Source organism: Lissotriton helveticus, chromosome 3_2, assembly GCF_964261635.1.
Source record: "Lissotriton helveticus chromosome 3_2, aLisHel1.1, whole genome shotgun sequence".
Classification (NCBI taxonomy): domain Eukaryota; kingdom Metazoa; phylum Chordata; class Amphibia; order Caudata; family Salamandridae; genus Lissotriton; species Lissotriton helveticus.
In genome coordinates this window covers 385381510-385404629 of record NC_136062.1, presented here as the reverse complement: position 1 = coordinate 385404629, position 23120 = coordinate 385381510, and the positions used below count along the sequence as shown (strand labels likewise).

At 45.5% G+C, this 23120-nt stretch overlaps 1 protein-coding gene across 2 annotated transcripts in view; it reads right to left on the bottom strand.

Moving 5' to 3' along the window:
• Nucleotides 1-23120, bottom strand: part of FBXO3 (F-box protein 3) — a 138748-nt gene that overhangs the window by 86432 nt on the left and 29196 nt on the right. For both annotated transcript variants that reach the window (XM_078684269.1, XM_078684270.1), the window contains exon 2: nt 850-939. In XM_078684269.1, coding sequence (XP_078540395.1) covers nt 850-939 — 90 coding nt within the window. The remainder of the gene's footprint in view (nt 1-849; nt 940-23120) is intronic.

Genomic DNA, 23120 nt, shown 5'->3' with positions numbered 1-23120 from the left:
GCTGACAATATTCTTAAATGACTTAGGCTGCATCGCTGCAGTGCCAGTGGCGCTTGGACGGCCACATTTAAACTTCACTTATGTCAACGCAGATATTTTCCCCCAGACATGGCTTCTGCACACATGCAAGGAGCAGCTCTGGGGGAAATGATCCATGACAGCAGTTTCACCTTGCCATGCTGGAATGATCAACCGGTCATCACATGTAATTCCTGAAGACGAACATGTCCATGTTTAGAAAGCACATGCCTAATGTCCCACACGTGCAGCTCTCTCCCACTGCTTGGGTTGCATTTTCTGTACAGCAATGTCATGGTTTACAGGGGGATTCCAAACAGAAAGGATACTATTTCCACTGGGGTTGGTTTTGCTATGAGGGAATTAACCGAGGTAACGCCACTGGTGGCTCTGCAGCCACCAGAATGCTGTCTTCCCTGCACTCTAAATCGTGATGATAAATATAGAGGACAGACTAAACGCCTGGATGTCTTCTAATTCACTGTCATCTAAATGATGACGTTACTTCTACTGTCTTCTAAATGATGATTTAAGGCCCGGGGGAAAAATGTAATATGTTTGTACCATGAAGCTGCAAGGTCTTCAGCACTCAACTCTTTCCTACATATATAGATTTCTTCCTTTTCAAGAATGTTATGAGCTAATACCTCAGGGGAAAAGGTACGGTTTGGATTTTTCTTCCAGGATTTTCACTGGCTATTTGTTTTCAAACTTTTCCAAATAGAGAAGCAAAACTTTTTAACGAATTCATAGTTGGACACCCCTACTAAACACAAGCCATTAACTAAAAATTCAGAGCAAAATCACAGTGATAAAGAAATATATACTTACTCAGACAAAAGCCAATACTTCTTGCAGAACCTTTTCCACAGTGGCTCATGGGCAGAGAGTTGATTCAATCTCCGGTTAACATAGCTGCAGCTATAAACACAAGCATGAAATGAAGTTCAAGTTAGTTTTCTTTGCAATGACAAATAAGCTCATGTAATAGTCATTTGGGCATTTCCGTGCAGAGAGAAAAGGAACATCAAGGAAGAAATATGCACCTGTCGGACCACTCACTTAAGTTTAGGACATAGCTAGTTTTTGAAGCTACCCCAAACACTTCCGCTTGCTGGAAAGAAATAGGTGATAGTCCTACACAGAGAACCTACATACACTATAAATTGACAAAAACCTCTTTCTTTTCTAGTTTTTTTCAGCATGCATATTTTATGAAACAATACTTCAGTCATTAAATCATTCCTGCTGCCCATGTGCTCATTTACAGCACTCTATTTCACAGTCATTCCCTTAATCTGCCCTCATGGTTACTTCCCAGACAATCGTCATTCAAATCAAAGTCAAGAGGTTTCGCCATCTGTTTGAAAGTTTTGATTGTGACAAGTCCCCTCGTACTTCGCTCTACATTTATGTTGTGATCCATCTCTCTAAGATGCCTATTCATGGTGCCCTCTCCTTTTAACTGCTTATTATATTCTGTCTTGCTACCTACCATAAGCCAAGTGGCAACCAGAATTTCTGATATCTATTCCGGTCAATTTCCCCACAGATCTTAATGACAAGGTCAAACACTAATTCAATGAATGAATAAATCAATTACTCAATATTGGATTTGCAAAACATGCGATTGCCCTCAGGTGGAACCCTGATACTGAATACTACAATGCATCAAGCAACTTTTGGAGGAGGCAAATCATCCAAACTAGATGCACCAGCACAGACCCTCCCCCAGATATATAGGACAACATGTGTTACCCACATAACTGAACCCAAGGTCCCTAGTCTAGTGAAAAGCACTCACAGAGCTTGCTCTATCAGCACCAAAAAGAGAAAGAGCGGAACACATTGATCTGAAAATTCATGAATCACACAGAGCCAAAATAAACATGCAAAAAAGTAATATAACCTCAGCTTCCAATAACAAACACTATAAACGATACTTTTAAAACCAGGCAAAGCTCTAGAATAACCTCCAACGGCAAAACATAACCACAGAATTAACTCCGGTTGGATAGAAGAAGGAAAAAAGTATGGTGCGTAGAATTCAACAGTGTTTAGATAAGGACTCTTTTTGTGTGTGTGTGGGGGGGGAGAGAACACTGTCCATCTTAATACTTTACGTCCATCTGGGAACCTCACTTTTCCTCAGCTTCAGCACAAAATATAAGAATGGTAAAACGTGGCGACCATCATCTATGTCGATTTCTCCTTTTTGGGTTTCGCCTGCCGAAGGCTGCGCCCTGCGCAGCTTTTCGGCGCAGGCGAAATCCATTGATTACAATAAGGACTTTAGGAACGTCCCCCGGCTCCTATTGGCTAGCTCCATAAATGGAGGCTAGCCATTGGGTGCCGGATCTGTCCGTCAAGGCCGGACCAGATTCGGGGGCGTTCCCGAGAATTTTTCTCTTTTGGTCACGTCATGCAGCGGTGGGCGGGGCTTTTTTTTGGCTCGTCGAGGTTTGTTTGGGCCATTTGGCGGCCGACCGCCGGCCGAGGAAGTCCAGGTGAGTGGTTCCTTTCCTGTCCCCCCTCCCGCTGTCGGTTCCTTTCCCGCCCCCCCACCTCCCGCTGGCCGTTCCTTTCCCGCCCCCCTCCCTCCCGCTGGCCGTTCCTTTCCCGCCCTCCCCCCTCCCGCTGGCCGTTCCTTTCCCGCCCCCCCCTCCCGCTGGCCGTTCCTTTCCCGCCCTCCCCCCTCCCGCTGTCCATTCCTTTAATGCAGAAAAAATAATGACTATTTCATACCATAGTAATATGGCCTAATAGAGGCAGCCCACCAGCATTGCTTACACGACCCTTCTTCACCGCATAGGGAAAGAAAGTAAAGCTCTCGTACGGTTGCAACTCTCAAGGCACTTTGTGTGCAAGGCAGTCACTGACACGTTCTGTAGTTCCAATAGCGATGCCTGACAATCACGCCCACCGGAAGAACGTCAGTAGATGCACTCTACAGCTGGGAACCTAGGAGGCACATTAAATACAAATACGTAACTATCAACGCGCTGTATCATAATGCGAGGTGGTCGCAGCCAGCATCTCCCATAAGGGAGCAGGGCGTTCACCTCGGGGTAGGGGTCAAGTAGCCGTGGCTTTCTGTCAGATGAACGAATTAGTTCTGATATAGTACCACAGCTCTAATGAGGACTTTCTGGAACATACATGTTTTCACGTTGAACCGTGACCCGTGCCCTGTGCCAGTCGTAGGAAATGAACAGTGGCAGCGGTTCTTTCACGGGCCCACCGGGAGAGGCCTCCATGCGGCCCCACCGCCCAATCACCCTTAACGAAGACAGAGACACACCACAGTGCAGCTCAGGGGGGGGGGGGTCCTGAACTGCACAGTCACACGGTGAAACCATCTCAGCTGAGGGACAATTTACCCCACCGTCCGTGAAGTGGCAACAAACGTATACACATCTACGTGTGCAATGGTAAACACTGTAAACCTCAATGGTGGGTCAGTGGGAGCCTTCCGCCGCTGCCTTCCACGACTCTTCCGTCAAAATAACACGAAATAAGCGGGAGGGATAGCAAAGCTCTTTCTTCTCTTCACATCTTGCGGAATATATATGTTTTGGAGGAGTTTTATGTAGCGCAAACTAGCCCGGAAGTTATCAGAGCGCTTTACATGAGCACCAGTTGCATTACAGAGTGACACATTCATTCGTTGTTAGGCACGGAGAGATTATGTGATTTGCCCAGAATCACAAGATGTTGAGCGTCCCTGCCGAGCTTCAAACCCCTAGCTTTGAGGTCGACCGCTCTAACCGTTAGGGCACAACCTCTGATGTATGTGTGTACACGCTTAACTCTATGGAAAGAATCGATATCCTACTTGGGTCTGTCAGGTGCTTTCCTAAACTTACAGCCATGCTTCATGCACCTATTTCCGCTGCCAAAGAATCAGCGCACGTGAAACACTGAAGCTCGCACAAGGAAGATTGGAATAGACCTTATATGCGAATAAAACACTTTCCTGTTCTTTTAATCAAAAAGAAATGTCACCAGGAGTCAAAATAAGTGTTTGGATGAAAGAGAGCACACACATTTCTATCAGCAGTTTGCCCATGCACCATTTCACTGTGCACAGTTTGCTCATGTGATGTGGCCCTTCCTGTCCGTTTGCTCGTTCCCGCCCCCCCCACCCCCCGTTGGTGTGCCGCCCGCGACACTGCCCCCCACCCCCCCACCCCCCGGCCACCGTCCCTGCGAACCACGGAGAGCTGAATCCCGGCAGCCCCATCAACCCCGCGTCAAATTGAATATTTCACTGTGGCTAACGTTTATTATGCGATTGATCCCGACAGGATAGCATGTTTGTATTTTGAATGTTCGAAGCCCAGGTGTTGTAGGGTGATTTGGGTATACCCCTAGATGTTTAAAAGTAGAGCACATGCTCTGCATAGGCTAATAAAAAGTAGTACCCCTTTCCCTAATGCGGTGCCTTGCAGTAAGCAGTGTATGACATTTAGAACAAAGTTTTAAATACAGTTTGCCAAACTTGCGCCTCTTGTTGGGCTAAGCTGTCGTGAAGCCAGCAGCATGATGTAACTGCAGCTAGCAGACAATGTAAATTTGCGCTGCCCTTTGATAGAAAAAAAAATGTGAACTGCAATGTTGTCTGGTGGATAGGTCAGAAACCAGGCTGTCTTTTCCTCGCATGTGGATTGCAGCATCTATTTGTCCCACAGTGTGTAGATCAAATTGAGGTTTTAGGGACCATCTACAATGTGCTTACCTTCCCCCTTATCCTTGATTGTAAATAGGTCACACCACCCAAAGCTTCCTGCATTTCCACACCCTTGTATTCTCTGTGTAATCACTGATTTTCCTGCAAGAAAATGGTGCCAGCCAAGGTATTCTTCCATTCTTTATGGATCGAGTTTCTGTGTCTTTGCCTATAAGTCTCATTCATGTTCAGGTTTTGATGGAAAAGCAATTGTTGGCTAAGTATTTTTCAGTGCGTGGTAGATGACAATAACGGGGTGGCTGGCCGTTGCTTTTTCCTCAGAAACCGTGGATTAGCAATGTATATGGTTACTTGCCTTTCCTCAGAGTCAAAGATTTTGTGTGTTTTTGTGTTAGTCCTAGATTTTTCTGTGAAGAGAGGTAGGGAGAACGTAGCAATACACTCTTAGTCCCCAAATATATTGTTCAAACAGCAAGAAGTGAGATGTGGGCTGCCCTGCCTCTGGGTGGGTGTGTGTGTGTGGGGCTCTGGGTGGGTGGGTGTGTGTGGGGCTCTGGGTGGGTGTGTGTGTGCGTGTGGGGCTCTGGGTGGGTGTGTGTGTGTGTGAGGCTCTGGGTGGGTGGGTGTGTGTGTGTGTGGGGCTCTGGGTGGGTGTGTGTGTGTGTGGCTCTGGGTGGGTGTGTGTGTGTGTGGCTCTGGGTGTGTGTGTGGGGGGGGGCTCTGGGTGGGTGTGTGTGGGGGGGCTCTGGGTGGGTGTGTGTGTGGGGGGGGCTCTGGGTGTGTGTGTGTCTCTGGGTGTGTGTGTGTGTGTCTCTGGGTGTGTGTGTGTCTCTGGGTGTGTGTGTGTCTCTGGGTGTGTGTGTGTGTCTCTGGGTGTGTGTGTGTGTGTGGCTCGGGGTGTGTGTGGCTCGGGGTGTGTGTGTGTGTGGTAGTAATTGCTGTCTGCTGAGCTCGTCCGTAGGGTACAATAGGTCTCACATTACGAGAGATTAAGCTAATGGCAATGTAAATGACAAAACCAACACATAAATACAAAGTTTGTCATTTACAATGCCAATAGCTCTAACTTTTCCAAAGGCGAAACCATTGCATTGTAAATGCTTGTTTATTAAGTGTAATCTTCTGCTACCTTCTTCCTTTACCATTATTAAAACCTGTATTACTCTGGCTTGCATCCTTTTTTAATTTTTACTTGTGGCTTGAAAAGCATCAGGGGGAACAGTATGTATCCATCAAATAAATAACTCGAGTTTTTGGCTCCTTTAGATACTCAACTTCTAAGCAACCTCTCTGCAAACAATAAGAATCAGTACCTCATTTATTCATTCAACCGTCTGGGATTATGGAATGTATTGCATGCCAAGATATTACTGCATCGAGTTATGAAGCTGAAGCCTGTGCTCAAAGCAAGTGCCCGAATACGGATACAAGTAGCTCGCTTCGAGCACAAACCCTAAACCTCTGGGATATATAGGGCTTTCTCTGGTCTCCAGAGATAGCAGAATTACCAACCTTTGTCGATCCATCAAAAGGATGAAGCGGATTGCTAAAGATCTGGGATTGGTCCATTAACGGTGCAAAAGATTGTGCATCATACTTTGTGAAGGAAGTGCAGCTAAATGTGGCATTTAACGAATGAAATCGACTCTCTTTAGTATTCAGGACTCAACTGAGCAACAAACTTACCTGAGCGCCTGCTCACTTTTCCAATGGGTGGTGCCTTACTCTATACGAATTATGAAGCGGTTTTAAAATCTAAATTTTCATATTAAAGGTTCCCTTGGTGTTTTATAGTGTATAGTGAACACAACTTGTGACTGATCAGATAAAAAATTTAAATTAATCTGATAATGTTAAATCTCGGATAATTCTCCTGCTGGTACCTCCTTCCTAGCTGTGAAAGTACCACTTTGCAAGCCTATATTTGCTTCCTTCAGCTACAGCTTAAGTGTCTCAATTTTTGCGAACTATTTAAACGAAATTAAAAATTTCCGAAGTTTCTAAGTGGAAAAACGGTATCCCCAACTCTTCTATAACCTCACAAAGAGCCTTTTTAGTTCACTAGACACTTTATTTGTTCCATCAACGATCTCAGCAAGTTTACAGTATTTTAGAGAAATTGGAAACGGCTAAGGCTCCGCTGATAACTATGTAGAATGATATGTATTTTAACTTCATCTGCTTTGTCCGGGAGTGTTAATTTTTAAATTGATACGTCGCAGTAAGCACTGATAAGAAAGGCCAAATTTTATTTTGCTTTTTCTACTTTTTCAATCTGTAAAATTGTACTTAATGTGTTGGAAGAATATTTTAAAGATATGTTTTTATATATCTAAATAAAGAAATTATTATTATTATTATATTATTGTTCCATCAACTAATTGGCCAAAGAAATTATTATTATATTATTAGAAGGGAAGCAGAGGCAGACCATTGAAAAATGTAATGAACTGCGACAGACAGACTGCTGCTGCTAAGCATTATTTTATATAATACTTCGATAACAGTTGGATGGAAGAAACAGGGACGTACTAGGTTTAATGATCTGTTATTCCGGGGATATCCAACAGAATTTAATGTAGAGATACAAAAAGATTTGTTCGTTTGTATGACGTTTTAGCAGCAGACTCTGTTCCCATGGCAACTAGAAGTGTGCCAGCCATTCCTTAGGCTGACCCAGCCTCTTCCAAAGTGATCGAGAACTATAGACCATTCTTCTCTGACAGACACTGGTACTAATGTAATGGTGGAACCGGATACGGTTTTTGCCTTGAGAAATGGCTATTGTTGTCTAAAAAACTGATTTCAATATCTCTGTTAGTAGGATGGCCTCTGGGCATGAGTTGGATGCACTTTTATGCAATTGAGTACCAGGTGCTTGGCACTGCAGCTAAGCACGCATAATGAAAGGCATCTGAATTTTATTCCATTCTTACTTGGCAATCCAAAGTTCTGTCATTTCCTTCTAAGCGCCCTGCTTCATACATATTAGACGTCTTTAGAAATCAGAAGTGCACAGTTATCTGCTGCAGGAAAGATAACAAGCATTGGAAATGCAATAGGTCTCGCCTTTGTTTACATTAAAGCATTTGCTATGCTAATGGTATTGTATTTTAGCTATGTCTTATTGAGTGTTTGTATGTGACATGTTGTGCCTTTATGTAGGTTGAATTGTAATTGTTGTGTGTGTAGTAGTTAGTAGGAAAGAGCAGTGTTTAAGATTTGGGACAGAGAGTGAGTAGAAGAATAGCATAAGGGTTAATGAAGTATAGGGAGAGTGTAGAGGAGCATGAGGCAGAAGAAACGGGAGTGGGTAGAGTAGTATGAGGGAGAAGGAAGAGAGCGTGGAGGAGATTAGCGTGATTTTGAAGGAAGGAAAGTGTGGAGAGCAGTATGAGGCATAAGGAAGGAGAGAGGAGTAGAAGAGTAGTAGGAAGGATATGAAAGGAGTGTGAGAAGTAGAAGAGTAATGTGAGGTAGCACGAAGGTAAGAATATTTGCTTAGTATTAGGCATACGGAAGTAGATAGGTGTAGGAGAGCATTGTGAGCGAGATTGTAGGAGAAGGAGGAGGAGAAGAGGAGTGTGATGCAGAAGGACTGAGAGTGATGAGGATAAGAACAGTGTTAAGCAGAAGGATGGAGAGTGTTGCGGAGTAGAGCAGTGTGTGCTAGAAGGTTTGTGAGTGTGGATGCGAGTAGTATGAGGCATATAGATGTAGTTGTGTTGGTAGTGTTGTGTTGTTGGTGTTGGTAGTGTTATTTTTTGGGTGTTGGTGGCACTGCGTTGTGGTTTAGCTAATGTTGGTTGTTGCATTCGTTTAATAAACACAAATTTGGTATCCCCAGTGCCATGGGGGATCTGTAATACTTTTCCATTCCCTTCCCCCCACCCAGTAGGCTGGCTCCTCTTGACCCTAATGCTCCTTAAGGAGACGCTTTTATTCATTGTCGCCCCCCCATCCCCCACAACCTCTTCACTCCAGCCCCATGCGTTGGCTATTCTCTGGGGCTCTGACCCTTTATATCGCCGCCCTTTTCACTCTAGCTCCTCTGACAGGGTCTGTCCCTGCCCACCCTTCTGGGACCTTACACAGTGCTGCGTTCTCAGGGCAAAGCGCCTTGCATTCTGGGAAGGGTAGGGAAGTGCAGGCCTGCTACGCATTGGCTTCCACAGAAGTATGTGTGGTTGCTAAGCATAGAGAGAAGCCAGAGCTCTTGGCCACTGGAGCAGGAAGCCGACCCCCACAGTATATTATACAAAAGAGTCTTATGGGGGGTCCCTGTGGCAAGAAGAAAGCTGGCGGATTAGGACAACCACATGACGGGTAGTGTAGCAGACTTGCATTGACAGTGAAATTCGTTTTCCGCAATTGCTTTTCTAACGGCACATTTAAAAAATAATTTCAGGATTCTACACTAAGACTATCTGCTCTTACATGTAAACTTGGTTATTAAAATGCATTTAATTAATATATTACTGGCAAGTGTTGCTCGGTGTAACTGTAAGTTGTCTTTATAACTTAAAAGTTTTTAGCTGTGCCTGCGGTTTCTTAAGACGTACTTTGGTTCTGTGGTTTCATGCTGGTTCACGGAAAATAAGCGCAATACGAGAACTATGTAACATAACTTACGCTCATGTTGAAGCGCTATGATACCTTCGGGTCGAGTTCGCGCTATGTAGAACTATATACAAAAAGAACACAATGGATAGAAAAGAAATGGGAGGTGACTGGATCGTAAACAGAAATGTAAATGATTTCAGCGGTTCTATGTAGTGATCAAGCCCCCAACACAACTGTGAATACATAATCAGTGCGTGCGTTGATAGTGAGTTCTAGAGTAGTTACCAGACGCCGCTTGCTATTAACAAGCGCGGTCCTCTTTCAATAACAAAAAATAAAGTGGTTACTGACTTAAAAAAAGCTGCTGCCACGCCATCGTGCAAATGAAAAAAGAAAGTGCTCATCCAGTAATTAGAAGACACTGTGTCACGCCGCAGAGTAAAAGATCCAGTCCAGGTGAGTAGGCCCAAAAGTGGACAGGGTGGTAACCAGGAGGGAATAAAAAGCCTCCTGCACAATCATCACACTCAGTTTAGCATAATTAATGATGCCAAATGACGCACACCAATTGAAGTTACGGGCGGAGCTGAAATGCAACTTCGGAAACCGTATTGATTCCAAGAGGCATGCGCGCTGCAACGCCAGGCGAGACCTAAACATTCTACACTAATGTTTGTGAGGCAATAGGTAACATAACAGAACATGTGTATTTGTACAGCTCACATTCACCTGCAGAGGGTATCTTGGAGCTGGATAACAGATGCTTATTGCTATCCTACTCAATGGTACTTATTTTATCGACCCCAGAAGGAGGAAAGGCTGAGTGGACTTGCCAGGATTTGTAACTGTGGCCATGAGGTCTTACACAGGCCCCCACAGTGGAGGCATTAGTCCACCGAGCCACCAGACCCAGCCCTAAACACTAGCTAAGTGAGGAAATTCAAAATCAAAGACCTAAAACGACGTATTCTAGTAAAGATGATCACCTGCGGCCAGCTAGACGACAAGTACCCTAAATTAAAAGCCTACCTCCATCATGCTTTGGCAGATCTTATAAAGCTCTATAAAGACTGATTGTTTATTTTAAGCAGGACTGGACCTCTGTTTTTTTCAGCAGGACTGGACCTCTGTTTTTTTCTTACTTGACTAGACATTGTACTACAAATGTTTGCCACAGGTTAGTAGTGCCTGTTTTAAAGAGTGGATTACCCCGAAGTCAGAAACGTGCTACGAACGTCCTTGACCTTGGCTTGGCTATTCTGTACATTTCCAAAATCAGTTGGGATGCAGACGGCGGGAGGTGTTCAGTGGCGACCAGTGCTGCCTTCAGAATCACCAAAAAGACAATTCTACCGACGGAGAAAAATGAAAATGTGCATCAAGTCTTTTCCCCTTTTTTCTATTCTTCACGTAGAAAAAGAGCAACAGTTTTTAATTTTTGTTTACCGATACTTTTAACTTCGGCCCGACTGTATGTGTCAGCCTTTTTCAGCATTTCTTATTTTAGAATTGAAAAGCATTTCTGATTGTGCAGTACTTTACTGAACTGGCAGTGAATTCCTTAATTATTTGATGAGGCCATTCCAGTATCTCCATTTAAGTTACATTGGTTCGGAGGATGGTCTCGCGGATTGATACCATTTGAGACCAAAACGTCGAGGCCAAGCCCACCTCTTTATTCCCTTTTTTAAATTCCATATGCTACGTTTATCTTTTTCTTGATGATAGATAGACAGTCGAGATTGATCCTTTGGAGAGGGGGTACTTATATATTGAGAAATTAACCCCTTCGATGCTGACCCGTTTCCGCCGCTGTGCGGTAAACAAACTAACAGGGCGGGGCTGTGACGAATCCCAGCCGTCATCCGCACACGAGCACCGCGGAGCGTGACGGCTGGGGTTCGTCACCAGCATGCAAGGGGTTAAATCATGTGATGTGAAACAGTCCATACATTGCATTGCCAATGTGTATTCGGATATCTTTGTATCTTGGACCCCTGCTGTGTGATGAATAAATAAAAGTTTATTTATGATACGATCTATTCTTATGTCTGTCTTGTGTTCAAGAAACTTGCTTTGTTTGTTTTACCCCTTCACGTTCACTAAAGGTTTTTATTTGAATAATTTCTTTTGATTCTTAATGCTACTAGATTGGGCATCTCCAATATAATTTAAACTGTCTACTTGTGTTTCGGTGTTCCCATTGTTAGCAGTTTACATTTCTAGTGTTAGATAGACAATGCTACAGGCAAAATTGGGTTGGCCATTCATTTGATTGTGAATATGGGGGAGTCTGTTAATGGAGCATAAAAAGTTACATTTGTCCTGATCTCCATGTTGCTTATCACTATAAAACTCTTGATTGCTGGGCGTCTGCCCACTCCTGAAAAAGAAACTTTCTACAATGTTTGCAGAGACATTGTACACACACTGGAGGGGCACTTTCCTTGACATGCATCATAACGTCATACTGGGCACGTCTTATATAACTGACACATCAATGGAGTAAGTAAGGGATTACATGAAGAACCATCAACCTCTATGCAGCGCTAAGCGCTGGCTTAATAGCAGAGGGTAAATTGGCAGGTGCTTACTTGTGCCCCCATCTCAAAAGCTTCAAAGCTGCATACATAAAGTCAGTTTTATCTTAGTCGAGCCAGCATTACGAAACCAACTGAAGTAGATTTACTGAAGTTTCGAGCAGAGGCACCAACTGCACAAATGTACCCTTGTTTCCACCACCTAACAAGCATTGGCATAGCAAATAGGTCTCGCCTATGGGACCTTATTAGTGTTTAGCCATGCAACAGTTGATGTTGTTGCACTTGGGATATTGTGATTCATAACTAAATACTTATAAGGTCCCAAAAGCGAGACCTATTACCTATGCCAATGCTTGTTTGGAATGTATCAGTACACAAAGCCCCCAACGAACAATTTGTAGATCGGTCTGAAAAACTTCCTACAGATATATAAAAGCTTCTAAAATAGTGCGATCGATTTTCTCATTAATAGGTAGCAAACGGTAAGCTCGCAGCCCCAGTAGAAGTCACCAGGGAGAGCTTCTAAGGCCAGGCGGCCACCGGAAAGCCTTGCTTAAGTATTCTGGGAGGGCGGGAGTCCGGCGCGACTAGAGCGCTCACCCCGCTACTCCCAAGATGGCGCCCACCGCCGCCAGACGCCTGAACAAATCGTCTAAATCGGTAGGAGTAATGAAATGAAAGTGTTTCAAGGGTGTTAGAGTTCCTATCTTACAATTCCCAAATTATCCTAGTATTAAAGCCCCCAACGAACAATTTGAAGATCGGTCTGAAAAACTTCCTACAGATATATAAAAGCTTCTAAAATAGTGCGATCGATTTTCTCATTAATAGGTAGCAAACGGTAAGCTCGCAGCCCCAGTAGAAGTCACCAGGGAGAGCTTCTAAGGCAAAGAGCTGTATGTAGAGACATGTATATAATGGCCTACGTATTCAGAGCTGCTCATAGGGAAGTGTGTATAGTTTTGTGCAGAGTACATATCCTATGTTTGCAGACAACCGAAAACGAGGTGATATGGTGAGTCGTGTTGAGAATACTCTCTATAGAAAGCTGTAGTGAGAAAGCTGGGTATAGAGAGCTTCGCTTAGAGATGTGTACATTGTGCTAAGATTGGAAAGCTATGGACAGAGAGCCAACCATGTAGCTATCGCATCACGAATGACATAGCAGAAAATAGGGCCACTTTTCTTCACCTGGTTGTCTTCTCTAAATGTCCCGGCATTAAATTGACAGCTACTAGGAATCTGCATGCAGTTACCAGGAACTGCTGAATAAAACCAGTTCGGTTTTCCTTAGGAACCACACACCTCGGAGTTTGTTGCTCATCTAGTCAGCTCTGCCAAGGAATGCACAATTCTCTGCATAACGCTGGCAGTAAGTAGCCCGCCCGGGCTTCCGTTTGTTGTAGCACTGTGCTTCCGCGGAGGCATGGAAATACAAGCAGTTCACACTGTAGAGCAGGACTTTTGAGTACTGCAGGAAGCGACAAGACATACCGCCTTGAAGACTGGGCTCGCATGCGGCTGAGTGGATGCCTTCTGGAGCAATGGTGATGTCTCTTCCGGTTAAGCAGCCTGGGGATTTTGGTTGGGGCATTTTTTATAACCTTACCCACTCCTACTTGTGGTAAAGTAAGCTGCAAAAAAACTCGTATTAGGCTCCTCAGACTATTAATAGTGATTTATCCAGTTTTCTCAGTACCCCATCTTTAAGTAGGTAAGCAATCAATGTCAAAGTTTAAAGTTGTTAGGATGGATTCATATTAACAGTGCTATTTAAAAACAATTGTAGCTTACTCACGTCCTTGATCTAGGATGAAAGCACAGAGGAATAATTTATTTAGACGAAGAGAAGGTTGAGAAACGTACTGCCTGTCCCTACACGTCCGTCGCTCAGGACAGGGCGACCAGCTTGGAGGATTGACATGCGCAATGTAGTAAGGCATAACCTGTACAATTGATACCACGTAGGCTGAAGTCAGGACATTTGGAGTATCCTTATTGTATCATGGCATCCAGAAGAGCTCTGCACTATGTATTCAAAGTGGAAGACAGAACCCGGACTGCTACATTTTACAGGGAGCTGCTAGGCAGGAAGGTAGGGCGGTAGGTTACAAGAGCAAATCTAGTAAAAGGTGATCATGAAAGTACATATAATGCCAAATTGAAGCTTGTCAAGTGTTGCACACACTTCAAGTGAATCTAATGTAGATCCCTTTATACCAGAAGAGTAGTATTTTTGTCCTGCATTCCTTTCATGTTTCTGAAGCTGACTGTCTGAGAGGGGAAGGGGCTTGCATCATCTTTGACATGCGGAAGGGATTATTATGCTACATGCAGTGGTCGGAGCGAGTGAGCGTGGAGACAAAGGTGACGCTGAAATAACCAAAATATTATATATTTTTTTCCTTTCTCAATTTCAGGTAAGTACCTATAAACCAGCATTGGCCGTGCGGCCGTAAATGTAACAGCCGCGCGGCCGTGAACACAAATGTGGTCGCGGTGAAAGAGATCGCGAGGATGTGCGCACGCAGCAGATGGCGTCTGCACGCATGCACCGAGCTATTACAAGCCAGATGCCAGCTGTGCATGTCGCGCGCTTGTGCGCGTTACAGCAAACTGGTGGCCGGCGAAAGCAGCACTTTTAATATTCAGCTACAAAGTTTCTCGCCAGAGCAGCGCATGCCTGACTCTAGCGAGACCTAAAAACGTTGCTCAACTGACTTAGTGGCACTGGCAGTGTTGCAGCATGATACAAGCATTACTGGCTGCTGGCGAAGGTTCCTGCTGCTCTTGCAAGTTATCATGCCATATGTGTGAAAAACAACAGCTACCATGGCAGGACCGGCCGGAGTGGGCATCGGGCGTTTCTCCGGGAGGCTGGAAGTATGGGGACTGGATCTGCAGTTGTGAGGGCCGATTTTGTTACTGGGGTCTAGTTTGTCAGCAGTGCTGCAATATCGGTCCCCAGTAATAAAAGCAGCAGTGCTTCACACTTGCAAAACCCCGCTCTTCAGGGGCTGGTGCGACAAAATCGCCAGGGCTTCTCTGGGTTACGAGCCCGGCCCCGACAGCTATACATGCGGGGTCAGTGTACTTTTTTGCTCAGTCTGAGTCACAGGCTGGTCTGCATTTTGTGCTCTTCATCTTCAACTGTAAGACTTTCAAACTGATTTGTACCCAGTGTAGGAAAGTAGGCTCTGCTTTTATGGTTACCCTCACTTTTTGCCTGGTGCTAAGCTGTTTTTGACTAGTCTGAATAGGATCATTCTAATCGGGACACCAGTCTTGCTGCTTTCTCGCCTAAATTGTTATGTTCAGTGCTTAGGTACATCCCAGGTTGGATACTGAGCTACCCTTATCAGTCCCAAGTATATGGTATTAAGGTACCCAGGGATAGAGGTCCCCTATGGGCTGAAGCATGCATTGTGCCAGCCATGGGAAACCATTCAAACTGTAACTGCAGGCCTGCCATTGCAGCCTGTGTAGGCTGATGCTAGCACCACTTACAAAAAGATATAGGTTTCCTATATCTACTGTCACTGCTCTTAAAACCTATAATTCACTCCTATAGCAGGCCTTAGCGTTTGTTCTAAGTGGGAGGGTGTCCGTGCATGAGCAGGGCATCCCTACAGCCTAAGGAGTCCATTCTCCCGGGTTGTAAGTGAAGCAGCCATATAGAAGATGTTAGACTTGGCATCTTTTGGCGTGTCTGCCCCCGAGTTTTTGCTTTCTGCCCTCTCGGTTTTTACTCTGTTTTTGCTGGTATAACGTTTCTGGATGCTTTTCGCACTGCTGATCAGTGGTAAAGCACTGGTGCTCCTCTGGTAAATTGTGTTATGATTGGATGTGTGGCTTACTTATCAGTCCCCAGTAAGGAGTACTGCGGGTGCCGGGGCTTGTGAGTCAACCGCTACTCGCGGGCCTGCAGCACGGATTGTGTCACTCACGTACGTAGCCCGAAAAAGGTATTAGTGAATGAAGTACGGTATGCCTGAACTCAGCGTTTAAAGACAGAGCCTTTAGCAAGGGTGCCTTTTCATTCTGAGTCCATAGAGGTCACTTTTAGAAAGTGGGTATTATTTTGCTCAGTCATCCTGTGTGCCTCTGGTGGAATGTGGATTGCCTGACTGGTTTTTGGACGACAGATGGCTAGGAAGCAGGGTGGCTCTAGACCACCTAGGTAGGTCAGGATAGGGCTAAATAGGCCTGGGTTATGATGGGGGAAGAGGGAGGAGCTTTCCTTGCACCTCAAAGGGGCTGGTCTGCCTCTGACAAAGCAGTCTCCACCTTCTGCCAGGAAAGTATGACAGAGAAGGCCCAACTGGTTCTGGCCGGACACCGACACCCTCTGCCAAAAAGATCAAAGGATTTTTGTGTACAAATACTGGGTCCCAGACCCCTGAACTTTAGAACTCATCTGGATTAAGAAGACTGCACAGTAGAAGAGCCAGAGAAACTGCTAAAAGGAACGACCGTTTTGCTGCGTGGTTTGCTGGGCTGGGCTGGGCTGACCTGCAGTGGCTACTTCTGTCTTGGGCAGTGAAAGGCCTGGACTGGACTTTCTGCAACCGAATAGGGCTTGAGGTAGACCTGCCCCCTATTCACGAAGTCACAGGAACAGCAAAGACTGCAGGTTCTTCGACCTGCAGCACTGGGGACTGTGTGTTTTGTGCTGCAACCCATAGAACGCCACTCGACGACATCATCGACGACCCTGCCAAACCCGTGACCTGAAGGCACCGCTGCAATGCCGCACCGCGACCCTGGTCTCACCGACGACACCTGCTGACGCCATCACCGAGCCGCTGCTCGCACCGCGACCTGTGGGCATCGCAATCCGCACCGCCTTGCTTCACGCCGAAGCATTGGCATCCCTGCCACACCACGACCCTGGTCTCACAGACGACGCCTGCTGACGCCATCACTGAGCCGCTGCTTGCACCGCAACCTGTGGGCCCGCACTCTGCATCGCCTCACTACAAGACAACGCCGTGGTCTTCCTGACACGCCACTTCCCGCCAAAATTGACGCGCTGCCTGCATCGTGGTTCGGTGGCACCGCTCGTAGGTTTACACGACACACACCGACGCCGGTGTCATCGACTCTAGTTCGTCAGCCGACGACAACACTTCAGAAACGACAACGCCGCTGCTTGCGCAGTGACCTGCTAGCACCGTGAGGAGCACCGCCTTCATCTCGTACCGCGACCCCGGTCTCACCGATGCTGCCACCGAGCCGCTGCCTGCACCGCGACCTGGTGGCAGGGCACTGCACGCTGCGCTACACACCACAGCACCCGACGCCTGTTGGCGCCAGCACTCCGGATCCCATCAGAAAGGAGCTCGACCTGCAACGCGAGTGACTTCAATGGCCCCATCGCCCTGCATCTCTGAAAGGTACTGTCTTCCCCACACCGTAGTTGACCTGCATCTCCACAGTCAGCTAGAACTGTTTTTGGATTTGCGTGCTCACGACGCCATGGAAGCCCGGACGGAGCTATCTGCACAAGGAGCTCTTTTTAATCAACGTATTTTTAACCTGTGAACATTTAAGTATAGTATTGTAGGTTTTCATCGTTTCTGGTGTTGTTTTAATTATATAAAAATAGTGGCTATTTTTCTAAACTGGTGTGGTGTCCTATTGTAGTGCGTACACTATATTACTGTGGGTTATGTGCAAACGCTTTACACACTGCCCCTAGGATAAGCCTAGCTGCTCGTGCCAAGCTACAAAGGGGATGAGCAGGGGTTATTTTAGGAGTGTAACTCCCTTGTACTGACTAGAGTCCTGACTCGCTTTGACGCAAGTCTCAGATAACCAGAAATCCCATTTCTAACAGAGGGACACCACGTAATTACATGATGACTATCTCAAAATTGGCATGAAAACATGGGAGGTATGATTCCAAGCACTGGGAGAGCCCTTCGTTAGGCTCTCAGTGTTCAGTCTTCTAGACCAGACAGCACAACATGGCTGCTGCCAACCAGAGACATGATTCTGCCCTCCTGCTGCAGAGCCAAGCTTGACAAGGGGAAGTCAGAACAATAGGTATCCTGTCACAGGGAGCTGCGACCACCTCCCAGACAGGATGTGGTGTACTGGGGCCGGGTGGGTGTGCTTGCCAGTGCCACTCAGTCTGAATGAGGTGCACATTTCGTGCCTCTTTGCATGGTCCAACGCTGTGAGCCATTGGCTCTCGCTCTGGCACGAAGCTGGACGAAAAATATTGGAGTATCCTCCCCCTGTCCAAACCCTCCCCTGGGAGGGTCCCCTGAATCGTCCCATCCCTTTCCTAAGGGTACTTAAGGGTTTACCTGGGTGTAGGTCCCTAGAGTCGTTGTGGGACACGGTTCAATTCAGACACCCTTTTAGCCTCTACTGTCTGGGCACTCTAGACTTCGTTTGGGCTCGACAGTCTCCCTGCCAGTCTGGTGCAACGTCTGTGCCGGTGCACCATACAGTAACCTTCCAAGGCCTATAGGCATCCAAGACACCTGTAGGAATCTCCATTGGAGGGAAGGAGTCACTTCCCTGCATCTGCAGTCACCGCAACTAAGCTGACTAGTATGCTGATCCTCTGCTCCTACAGACTCTGAAAGGTTTAGAATGGTTCTCCATAGCTCTCGAAGGTCTGCCCTGCCCTCTCACCAAGTTTGAGGCCAGAATCTCTCATAGGTACCGAACCCCTGTGCACTGCGTCGACTTGCTGGTGCAATTGCTTGTTGGCTTCCTTCCATCAAGATCTTCGGTCTCCAAGTAGTACCAACCGCAAGCATCTCCAGTGAACAGAATCTTCATCCACACTGCATTGGCTGCACTGTGGCCTGTATCTTTTGGTGAGCTACTCGAGGTCCTCTTGCGACTCTAGTGTCTACTGCCTGTGGGTCCTGTTGATGGTCACCTTTGTTTCTATTGGGCTCTCCTGATTGGTCAGGGCCTGTCCTGACTCCCCTGCTGGTGGCGAGTCCCCTGGACCTTGCTCTTCCTGACATTGCACCTTCTACGACATCCTCGTTGTTAGCAGTTGCCAAGGTTTGTTTGTACTCCCGACAGACACCGACCCCTCAACTCTCGATATCCGACATGGGTCAGCTTAGTCTTCAACAGCGTCGCCTGGTCATAGTCACCGTCAACTCTCCTGCAACTCCTGACATCGGTTGTCATCCTTCTTCCAGTTCTCTGGGTCACTCCTGAGTGACAGACTCTGTTCCCTCTGCTTGCAGGTACTTCTTATTCTGAATCCACCTTCGAATTCCAACGGACACTTTCTCCTTCCCCAGCAGTCCTCCATTGGGTTCCAGTGCAGTTTCACATACCACTACACACCTATGCATCTGGCTTCCTTGATGTAGGTAACGTGTGTACTAGGGTATTCCACAGGTGGGGTGGTTCTCCAGCATTCTGTCTATTATAGGCTTTCTTCTGGGTCCACTGGGATGGGTCCTTAATCTTTAAAATTGCAACTGCAACTTACAGATTGATTTGTACAGAGAAAGCAATCGTGTTCCCACACTGCACACAATCTCCATGGGGGTCCTAGTTACTCACCTTGGGTAGTGCTGTTGGTCCCTGACACTTCTACGCCCTCTGGGCCTTGTCCTGACATGAGTTGTGGTGCTTATACCACTTTCTTAGTATATGGATTGGTCTCTCCCACGGTGTATTCTGTGCTATTTACGTGATTTCTATACAAAGTATTGTGTGCAGTGTGCATATCTCCAGGTAGGAGATATCTGTTTGCGCTATTGAGGATTATATAATAAATACATATTTTATTAAATACATTGTGTGGTTCTTTTTCACTTAATCTATATCTATATCTATAAGATGGCTTTCTGAAACAACAAGCTGCTTTACACTCCTTCTGGACTAAGCCTGAAGGCTGCCGTCCACAGCTAACACTTAGGGAGCTTTCAAAGGTTGTCTAAAACCTCCTAAATCACCACAAGAGTTGCCTGGACTGGTGCAGGGTGTCCATTTGCATAAGTGTACATCAAATAACAGGCCAGCCTCTCACACTTGGGGGCTCTCTAAGAGACTCCAGCGGATCCAGAACGCCTCGGCGAGACTCATCCTCGACGTCCCCCGACGCAGCCACATCTCCGGACACCTGAGAGATCTGCACTGGCTCCCGGTCAACAAGAGAATCACCTTCCGGCTCCTCACCCACGCGCACAAAGCCCTACACGACCAAGGCCCGAGCTACCTCAACAACCGGATCAACTTCTACACTCCCAAGCGCCTCCTCAGATCAACCAACCACGCCCTCGCCGCCGTCCCCCGAATCCGAAGAGCGACAACAGGAGGAAGATCCTTCTCCTACCTGGCCGCCAAGACCTGGAACTCACTTCCGACCAATCTGCGCCTGACCCAAGACCACCTCTCCTTCAGGAAGAAGCTCAAGACCTGGCTGTTCGAGCAGTAGCGGCACCCCCCCCCCTCCCAGCGCCTTGAGACCCTACGGGTGAGTAGTGCGCTCTACAAATGACCTGATTGATTGATTGATTGATTGATTGCATTCCCAGGGCAGACATTTTTACGAGTGTAACCACGACCATTTAAAAGGATTACTACTCCACTTAGTAGCTCATTATTGGAAAGGGGGAACAAGTGCGGGACATGATCTACTTTCCCCAGACAATTTGGAGGAACAAAAAAGTGCCAAGGACACTAAGTACCATTTTTGGTCAAGCAAAAGCATAGAGAAAGACTGGAGCACAAGCCTTACTCTCAAAAGAGGGGTTTCTCTCAGTCCTCTACCACCATTTGCTTTTCACACCTCTTAGGGGGTGGAATGGTGTAGTACCCCTTAATCTCCACCTTGGGACCAGTAGTAAAAAACAAGAAAATGATTTCTTTTAAAAAATGTAAGGAATTTACAGGACCTGTGCACCATGACTATTTGTGAAGTCCTAACCAGCTATCCCACACGTGGGCGATCATATCACAGATGAAATTAACACTAAAAATATAAACCTATGTGCTGGTGCTTTTTGATTTGGGGAAGCTAGTGGTAAATCGTTTGAAGCAGAGAGAGACGGAACAATCTAGTGATCTCCACTTATTTGCACTGCTTAAGCTTTTCTTACCCAGAATGCTCGGCAATTGGCAAATATTATTTCTAGTGTTTGTACGGAGCTGACGTAGACAAACGAGCAGTTAAGCGCTTTACACAGGACATAATTTAAATACAGTTGTAATAAAGAAACAAAGAAAACCATCACTACAATAGAAAGATAAATTAGATCAACTAGGAGGTACTATTTATTAAGGGAGGATAACAGTGTGATTCACAAAGTATAAATATGTGGATCTTAATATCCTTTCTGAATAGGAGTAGATAGGGTACAATCTAATGGTGTGAAGTTGCTTGTAGTCTCAGTGCTAAATAAAAGAATACATAGTTTTGCCTCTTTATCTCATCATATTTGTGACGGCGGTTGGCAGGCATGCAAGGAACCCTACAATCTCCAGGTATTTCTGAAAACAAGAGCTCTAGAGGGGCAGGGATTGCAAGGATCCCAGAACGTGGTCACCCCATGGGCAATGCTTGCTTACAGACTATTGAGGGAGGCCTCCCTATCCCCCTCAGATATCACAATACGTCTGTTCACATGACCCTGTTGGCATTACAGTACCTGTGTCAGTACATGATTCTATCATTATATTGTGTAGCAAATTGCCATTGCCTGCCTTCTTTAGCTCACTCTGCTCCTCTGGCACCTTTCCCCATTACTGCCTCATGCCATCCACTCAATTTACACACATCAGCGCCCCTACTACACTTGTTGCCCAAATCGTATACTCTGTTCAAAACATAAAAAAATTAAACACTTTTTTGTATTTTGATGGCTTTGTTTCTACAGTAATCGATGTAAGTGAATATATTTGTGATACTAAGTGTATATGAATTTGATCAGCACATATGCCTCCCTAGAGCACTGCAAGATCTAAACCGGCAGCTTGCTTAACACGAACCCCAAGTACTATGCCGTAGTGTACACTGGCACAAACTAGAGTAAGGTAGATCCCAAAACAAATTATACAAATGAACAGTGTCCTCAATGTCGCAATATAATTAGCCCTGAAACACAAACAAGCTAATCAAATTTCCTACTTTGAATACAGAAACACAGCTGTGAACATTTTAGAACTAAAATGTTCATAGTTACTAGTTGTATGGCAGTTCATCAATTTCTGAAATGAATTGTGAAAGGTGTAATCTCAACAACATTTAAACGTTGTTCCTTTAACGCAGGGTTCTGCAAAATCAGTCCTGAGGGGCCAGATTCATGCCAGATTTTTAGCATATCCCCATTTAGATAAAAGGTAGAGTTATCTTAAAAATCTGGCTTGGATATGGCACTTCAAGACCGACTTTGGAGAAACCTGCTTTAACGTAACATAATGAGTATTCAGGACAAACAGAGTTCTCAATGGAGGCGTTTGTGCACACTGCCTAACAATATCTAGTACAGCTGCTGACTTCTCTGCGAGTAACATCACATGGTGGCGAGGAGCTAACAGGTATGGCTTAGCCCAAACAACACTTACATAATCCCATTTTAAAACGAGTGCCACAACACTGCATTTAAAGGCTTGTCCCAACATATTCCTAAGCCAGCGAAAATGCTACAGCACAAGGAAAACTGTTATTACTGACTATATACCCGCCCTGTTGTTTTGGGAAGGGTGGGGCTTTTCCATTTATTTTTAATGCGTATAATTATTTATATTAAATTGTTTTGTTACATCAAAAGTGCAACCCACAAAATATCTATAATGATACAATAAATTACTTACATAACAACATTGGAAAACAAAAAATACAAATAATTCAACTGTCTCCAAAATATGGAGATCCTTAAAAAATGCACTTCATCACTCACTAAACCAATTTGTGCCTCGGCGAATATCAAACCAACAGGCAGTATCTCATTTTTTAAGGCTAATATAATGAAACAATGGGTGCACCATAGTTTGTGCATTCCGCAAAAACAACACAATATGAAAGGCAAAATTAATCCCCTTCCATTTTCAAACGACATCTAAAATCTGCAGTTGTCTCATTCTGAACATCAAAGTCAATCATATATTGTATATTTGTTTGGTGGAGAGCAATTTTTCATGCTAAAACCACTATGATACATGTATCTAGCTCACATAATCAAGATATCTTCTTTGGCTCCACTGAGAGATCCTGGGTTTATATATTAAAAGACCAGAAAAATACAGTGAGGGCTTTAGTGATCCTCTGGCAAAAATCAAAATGATCCAACATCTTATGCCCATCATTCCTATCCACG